Below are 8090 nucleotides of genomic sequence, written 5' to 3'. Positions count from 1 at the left end.
CGATAAAGATCTTCGTAGAATATGTAGGAACCAATATGGGCATCCAGGTTCCTCTATTGGTTATTGACCGGAGAGGTGTCTCAGTCAGGTCTACATAGTTCTCGAACCCGTAGGGTCCACACGCTTAACGTTCGTTGACGATATAGTGTTATATGAGTTATATGATTTGATGACCGATTTCAGAGTCCCGGATGAGATCACGGACATGACGAGGAGTCTTGAAATGGTCAAGAGGTAAAGATTGATATGTAGGACGATGGTATTCGGACACCGGAATAGTTTCGAAGTGCACCGGGTAGTCATCGGGTCACCGAAAGGGGTTCCGGTCACCCCCGGTAGGTGTATGGGCCTAATGGGCCAAGGGAGGACAGACCAGCCCACAGGGGGCTGGTGCGCCCCTCTCCCTGGCCGGCCGAACCTAGGGAAGGAAAGAGGGGAGGGCTAGCCCCTCCCGCCTTCCCCTTCTCATGGGAGAAAGAAAAGGGGGGGGGCACCTGCCTCTCCCGCCTTTCCCTGCTCACCTAAAAAGGAAAGGGGGCGGCTTGGGAGAGACCCCAAGTAGGATTCCTCCTACTTGGGGCGCCCCTTGGATGCTCCTCCCTCCCCCACCTATATATATGTGGGAGGGGGGCGCCTAGCACAACACAACATTGTCTTAGCCGTGTGCAGCGCCCCCTCCACCGTTTACACCTCCGGTCATATTTTTGTAGTGCTTAGGCGAAGCCCTGCGGAGATAGTATCACCGTCACCGTCACCACACCATCGTGCTATCGGAACTCATCCACTACCTCGCCGTCTTGCTGGATCAAGAAGGCGGAGGACGTCACCGAGCTGAACGTGTGCTGAACGCGGAGGTGCCGTACATTTGGTACTTGATCGGTTAGAGCGCGAAGAAGTTCGACTACATCAATTACGTTATTAAACGCTTCCGCTTACGGTCTACGAGGGTACGTAGACACACTCTTCCCCTCTCGTTGCTATGCATCTCCATGTATAGATCTTGCGTGTGCGTAGATATTTTTTTTGTTTTCCATGCAACGTTTCCCAACATGTGTGTTGTTCATCATGTCGCCAAGGAGGTGGATGACGTTAGGAAAGAAGTCGTTGTTGGGGAACTTGTCGCCGGAGATGTTGCCGTTCGCAGCCACGATGAACAAAGATCCAACAGTCATGCAAGGGCGCTCCCCAAAAATCTGATCACCCTCTCCCATACCAGATCACAAGAGGTGGGGGTTCATAGGCCTGTTGTCTTACTCCGCAGTGCACACCGAAAAGCGAGATGGGAAAGTAGCAGGCTGCGCAAAGCTTGGAACCATGAGTCAGGCGCGTAGGAGATGAAGTGTGTCTCGTCTTGAAAGAGGAGCGATCTGTTATAGGCGATGTGAGTTGCAACTTACCCCTCGGCAATCGAAGAGAAACGACCGCCCACTAGAGAGAGGAAGATAAACCCACTGGAAGCAAAACATTTCGACTTCTTTTTCTTGTGTGACAAAACTTAACGCAACACACACTCATTTCATAGGTCCTACTACGGCTCGGCTCGACTTGATCACGAAACACAACGCGCGTGCGAGGCAGGCGGCGAAGGAGGAACACATGTATTGCTCTCTTATCAAGCTCTTAGTGGTATGTGGAACAACTGACCTTATAAGTTGGCCTCACACATCCACCACTAGTGTGGTGAGACTAAACTTTCCACCCCCTTGTCATTCATGAATAGCCACATGGGCCTCTGCAATCTTTCTATGAATTCTTAGATAAAATAAATGGGCTGAAGCCCAATAATTCCAACAACATTGGAGGCGGACGAGATGGGAATGGTGCTGCAAGAGACAGGACTGAGGCGAGAGTAGGGCGCCAGGCTTTTACAGGCCGCCGCAAACACCATTAAGGAGGCAGTGGGGAGCCGGCAGGCGGCCAGCGACAGGAGATCATAGGGCGCATCTCCCGGTGTGAAACGATGCGGCAACCTACGCGCATGCCTCTCACGTGCTCACGCAGCTTCTTCCGGCCTGCTAGGAGATGATGTGGCATGGCGACCATCCATTAGGCCACGACAGGAATGCAGGGGCTCGGGCATGACATTAATGGTGTGGTGCCCGTTGCCGGTGGTGCATGGGAGGACACGCGGTTTCAAAACCAGGCCGCGACGCACGGAGGAAAAACTGAAACTTCTCTCCCGTGCTGGCGGTTGGGCATGGAGCGAGCTCTGCACCGGACGAATTTGCTAGGGGCGTGTTTGGTTGTCTGCATGGTGGTTGGTAGACTGCATATGGATGGAATCTTTTAATTCGCATGGTGTTTGGTTACTTGGCTCGAACAATCTTCTGCATCGGACGATTAAAGCACTTTAGGGGCATGCTGAGGAGGAATGGCCGCATTGACAGTTTCCACTCATGCAGGCTCGCATGAGCCACGATATGAGAAAGATTCTCTCCTTTTCCGTGCCAGACTGCATGTTCTTCTCACAATGCATAGGGGAAGCCGTCGCTATCAAACGTGCGATCGTGCATGTTGTGAGACAACACCAACCACCATGCAGGCAACCAAACAACATGACTACTTCCTTTTTCGCACTGTTTTTCTGCAATCGGGCCCTGGTCAGCCTGGCTCGTTTTCCTCATACAGCCTGGTCCAATGGCTGCAGGCAACCAAACACGTCCTACACGTTGGAGTTGCTCTAAGCTTGGAGTTAAAAAAAACATATATAGTAGGTGTTGCGTTTTTGCTCTCACCTCCTCCCTTGTCTGTTGCGCCAGCAACTGCAATCAGTCACTCACACCAAGCCGCAGGGCAAGCGCAAGAGCACTTGTGCACTTGCTTCTTGAACATGCCCACAAGAAGTGCAACCGTGCAAGGAGATCGCCATTACCCTCCCACTGGCCACTGCCACTAGCCTCAAGAGTGCAAGGAGAATATAGACTGCTCCTCCATTGCTCCTCACTTCCCGTGCAGTAGATCACTCGCTGTGACAGGGTTAGCCATGGTCGCAAGGAGGGCCGCTTCCTCCTTCCTCTCACGCCGCGGCCTCCTCCTCCCGAGGCCTCCTGCCGATTCTCTTCTCAGAGCAGGTGACTACGATCTCTTGCTTGGATCTTGGATTTCTGCACCCTCTTGCTTTAGGTCTTGATTTCTGTTTCTCCGTTGGTGCTCCATCTTCACTTTCCATGATATGATACTGAATCAACCAGACATGCTTGAACCATAACGTAGCTGGTACTGTTCTCTAATCGTCAAGAGAACTGCGTTCTCGGACGCTTTAGGATTATCTTTTTGTTTTTTGTTTGGTGCCACATCGATCATTCGCGGGAATCGATTGGTTCATCTTTGAGCCAAGATGATTGCGGGAACTGATTGCACATGGCCATCTCTGCACATTTTGGCTCATGAAGTTCCTTGGCGTTCTCCACTTCTCTTCCCCACATCATGACCCATGTTCCTGTTTCGCTTTGTTTTGTTACTTGTAATGTGACCAATGAGGTCACCAATAGCACCAAAGGCTAGCTGGAGCTTTCCTCCCAAAGTGGGGCTGGAGATGAGGTCCCTCTCTGTCCAATCCTTATCGAAAAACTAGGACGAGCCAAAAGTAGTTGGGCGGCGCGCAGTACATTTTCTCCGTTCTGTTTGTTTCCAACTCCGATGCCATGCTGTGAGAAGATCACACCCACACCGTGCGCCAACAGACAAGCAAGCTTCTCGGTGATGCTTTTTTTGCTTATGTTGAAGTGTACTCATGTGACAGTTAAAAGAAAATGATATTCACCAATGCGTATGTTAACTTTCTAGAACACCAGGATAATTTGTAGAGCACGGAGTAAAAACGGTTCACTAGAACACTTGTTAATTACTCGAGTAACGTTATTGTTGAGTACCCTGCTTTTGCAATTTTCAACTTGTGATACACTCACACACGCAGCTGCATTGAACATGTTGTGTGCCTGCCTACAGACAGTGCACGGCGCTCGTTGCCCGGAGCCGTTTACAGGTTCAGCACCGCACCGGCCGCCACCGCCGACGAGGAGCCGATCAAACCCCCCGTGGAGGTGAAGTACACGCAGCTCCTCATCAACGGCAACTTCGTCGATGCAGCATCTGGTACGTACATGCATTACTCGAATCGCATGAACGGCACCGAGTCACCACGAAGATATGCTGCCTCCCCGTAGCGCACCAAAATGTGCACCGTTTTTCTCCAGGAAGGACGTTCCCGACGGTGGACCCCCGCACCGGCGAGGTCATCGCGCGCGTGGCCGAGGGCGACGCCGAGGACATCGACCGCGCTGTCGCCGCCGCCCGCAGGGCCTTCGACGAGGGCCCCTGGCCGAGGATGACCGCCTACGTACGTGTTTGTCCACGGCCGGTGTACCTTAACTACAGAGGCAGGATAGCCCATGTCTTGGAATGATGGTACGCGTGTGGGCATGCAGGAGCGGTGCCGGGTGCTGCTGCGGTTCGCGGACCTGATGGAGCGGCACAACGACGAGATCGCGGCGCTGGAGTCGTGGGACGGCGGGAAGCCGCTGGAGCAGTCCGCCGGCGGGGAGGTGCCGATGGCGGCGCGCTGCATGCGGTACTACGCCGGGTGGGCGGACAAGATCCACGGCATGGTGGTGCCGGCCGACGGCCCGCACCACGTGCAGGTGCTGCGCGAGCCCATCGGCGTCGCCGGCCAGATCATCCCCTGGAACTTCCCGCTGCTCATGTTCGCCTGGAAGGTCGGCCCGGCGCTCGCCTGCGGCAACGCCGTCGTGCTCAAGACCGCCGAGCAGACGCCGCTCTCCGCACTCTACGTCGCCAGCCTCCTCCACGAGGCCGGCCTCCCGGACGGCGTCCTCAACGTCGTCCCCGGCTTCGGCCCCACGGCCGGCGCCGCGTTGTGCAGCCACATGGGCGTCGACAAGGTGAACATGTAACCTGCGCTTGGAACGGCTCGACGAGCCTCTTCGTGATTGATTTAAGATCTGACATTAATGTGCATTTTGCTCATAGCTGGCGTTCACCGGATCGACTGGCACGGGCAAGATTATTCTTGAACTGGCGGCGAGGAGCAACTTGAAGCCGGTGACGCTGGAGCTCGGCGGCAAGTCCCCGTTCATCGTCATGGACGACGCTGATGTCGACCAGGCCGTCGAGCTCGCGCACCGGGCGCTCTTCTTCAACCAGGTCCTCTGTCCATCTCAAGTACTGCGGGGAGATGCACGCTGATACATCAGGGCTCTGAAATCTCTGTCCCAATTCGTGGCAGGGGCAATGCTGCTGCGCTGGGTCTCGGACGTTCGTCCACGAGAGCGTCTACGACGAGTTCGTGGAGAAGTCCAAGGCTCGCGCCCAGAGGCGTGTGGTCGGCGACCCCTTCAAGAAAGGTGTTGAGCAGGGACCTCAGGTACGTTACGTACACACCCATACGTTCAGCGATACACGCATCTCAGCCGTACGTGTCGATCCTAAGCCGTGACACTGATGAAATCGTCTCTTTTGTTGGATCAGATCGATGGCCAGCAGTTCAAGAAGATCCTGGGCTACGTCAAGTCGGGCGTCGACAGCGGCGCCACCCTCGTGACCGGCGGCGAGAGGGTAGGCAGCAGGGGCTTCTACATCCAGCCGACCGTCTTTGCAGACGTGGAGGTAACAAACTTTTTTCAGATGTATGTACCGCTTCTCACCATACACATCCCACTACTTTCAGTGCTGATCAATTCTGCGTCCGTTTCGTTCTCGCAGGATGAGATGAAGATCGCTCAGGAGGAGATATTCGGGCCCATCCAGTCCATCCTCAAGTTCAGGTACCGTCAGCTAGCTGCTAAGTAGAAGTACCAAACATTGTGACCACCATTCACTGACGGTGCGAGATGGGGTTTTGGCGCAGGGAGGTGGGGGAGGTGGTGAGGAGGGCGAACGCGACGCAGTACGGGCTGGCGGCGGGGGTGTTCACGAGGAGCCTGGACACGGCGAACGCGGTGGCGCGGGCGCTGAGGGTGGGGACGGTGTGGGTCAACTGCTACGACGTGTTCGACGCGGCCATCCCCTTCGGCGGGTACAAGATGAGCGGCGTGGGGCGGGAGAAGGGCGCCTACAGCCTCGGCAACTACCTCCAGACCAAGGCCGTCGTCGCGCCCCTCAGGGACCCGGCTTGGTTGTAGCGGCGAAACTTATCATCGTCGTCCTCCGGCAATACCATAGGAGGTGGAAAGGACACCGACAACAACGCCGGCGAACTCTTAACTTAAGCCTGCCTTTGAATAAATGGTGTCGTCAGCTTCCGGCTTAGTTCAAATTTGTTTTGGCGCTGCCCGCTTTGACCTGATCGGCGGCCCGTGCAGAGCCTATCTTGCTTGGATGTGCATTGCTATACTTGCCGTCTAGTTCAAATTTGCTGTACATGGGAGTACGTGGCAAAGCTTTGTCAGTTGACCACCCCGAAGGACTAGGAAGCACATGCCGGCTCTACGACCGCGCACGGTGGCGTCGGGAGCTCGGTCAATGGCCGTACAGAGCCTACGCCCAATAATACTACACGCACGGAATGATACAGGCGTTTTACTTATAATTTTCTAAAGGGTGTAACTATACCACATCTAGATATGAGATATCTCACATCTAACATGACATCATCCTACATCAGCGGATAAATAAAAGTCCCACAATTATATTGTTTGTTTGTTTTTATCATTTTCTCGTCGTTGTTTTTTTGTTTGTCCACTATGCAAAAATCCGTAGAAAAAGATGTGCCGCGAGACCCTTGTCGCAGCAAGCATGCACAAACCGGGTTAGAGTAAAAATCAATTTTCTGCGGAGAAAAATTCACTATAGGTCACCAAACTTGCACTGGCGTTAGCTTTAGTCCCTGTGGTTACAAATACCCGCAATACGGTCACCAAACTTGCTCTAGGGGGTCATCTACGGTCCATTATACGATTTTCTATACATACGCGCTGAGCTGGCTCGAGTCAACGGCTGCCACATGCGCTTGCTCGCTCGAATACGCAGGCAACCAGGTTTTTTTTTGCAAAACTGGCAGAACAAAAGATCTCCTCCCCCCACCTGGTCGCACACTTGGTCGGATCGAGCCACCCACTGCCCTCTCCCAACCCTACCCCACCCGCCTCCCTCCGCCGCCGCCCTCGCCGCCGCCGCCACAGCCATTGCCGCCGCCCTCTCTCCATCGCCGCAGACATTGCCACCGCCTCTCTCCTCATGTCATCTTCGAGCTCTGTTCGATCTGGGCCACGTGGCCGCTCCGTTGTGGTTCCTTTGATCCCGTGCCCGGATTGTGGCGAGCAGGTCAAGTTCTACCGCTCTGGCACGGATGAGCACGAGGGGTGGGTCTTCTACAGGTGGAGCAAACACCAGGTCAAGTTCCTCTACCTGTGTGGTAGATCTTTTCTTCACTGGTTCTGCATCAGATTGATGTGTAAGACTGCATTAGGGTTTTGTCAGATTGAACTTAGTTAACTGGCATTAGGTTTGTACTGCAATTGGTTGGTGGTAGTTAAGTGAAATTTATAGTTAACTGAACTTTATAGTTAACTGAACTTTTTCAGTTAACTGAGTTTCTCTGTTTTATAGGTCACCTGTGATTTCTGGCGTTGGGAGCTAGAATATGTGCAGCATCTTGTTGAACATAGGGTTCTTGTTGGTGATGCTGCTGTGGATGCAATAGGAGCAACTGAGGATAAAAGGGAGGAGCTTGAGTGGAAGAGGACTGAAGCAATGAACACAAGAAGCATAGCTGGAAGAGGCATGGCTGGGAGAGGTGCTGGCAGAGTTGATTTTGGGTCATTTGGCACCCCTAGTGAGAAGAATTTTGCTACCAAGCAGCAAGTTGCTATGCTGCTTGGATTAGGTAGAGAAATCCTACTGCTGTTGAAGCTGGTGATGGCTGCTGTTATGGTGCTTTGTGTGTTGTGTTTCATAGTAGTCATGAAGAAGTGAGATGTACTGAAATCAGTGAGCACAGCACACTAAGTAGATTAAGTAGATTAAGTACTTGTTTTGGGTTTGGATGCATGCTTTGATGGTTGTAATGGTTGCATGTTGTGATGGTTGTAATGGATAACTGATCAAATAATATGAAGACTGGAGTTATGTAC

General features: G+C 53.4%; 1 protein-coding gene across 1 annotated transcript; it reads left to right on the top strand.

Moving 5' to 3' along the window:
* Positions 1-2728: 2728 nt before the first annotated feature.
* Positions 2729-6397, top strand: LOC123145386 (benzaldehyde dehydrogenase, mitochondrial). Its single transcript, XM_044564788.1, has 9 exons — positions 2729-3071; positions 3949-4095; positions 4197-4339; positions 4428-4901; positions 4990-5163; positions 5246-5383; positions 5488-5625; positions 5722-5783; positions 5867-6397. The coding sequence occupies exons 1-9, from the start codon at positions 2984-2986 to the stop codon at positions 6138-6140; spliced, it is 1638 nt and encodes a 545-aa protein (XP_044420723.1). The 5' UTR covers positions 2729-2983; the 3' UTR covers positions 6141-6397.
* Positions 6398-8090: the final 1693 nt, after the last annotated feature.

This window comes from Triticum aestivum, chromosome 6D (assembly GCF_018294505.1).
Source record: "Triticum aestivum cultivar Chinese Spring chromosome 6D, IWGSC CS RefSeq v2.1, whole genome shotgun sequence".
Classification (NCBI taxonomy): Eukaryota; Viridiplantae; Streptophyta; class Magnoliopsida; order Poales; family Poaceae; genus Triticum; species Triticum aestivum.
The sequence above is the reverse complement of the archived record's forward strand: the minus strand, read 5'-3'. Positions and strand labels throughout refer to the sequence as shown.

Coding starts and splice junctions, on each gene's coding strand:
- LOC123145386 (XM_044564788.1), top strand. CDS start 2,984: ATGGTCGCAAGGAGGGCCGCTTCCTCCTTCCTCTCACGCCGCGGCCTC. Junction 5,384..5,487: donor GTGTTGAGCAGGGACCTCAG/GTACGTTACGTA, acceptor TTGTTGGATCAG/ATCGATGGCCAGCAGTTCAA. Junction 5,626..5,721: donor CCGTCTTTGCAGACGTGGAG/GTAACAAACTTT, acceptor TCGTTCTCGCAG/GATGAGATGAAGATCGCTCA.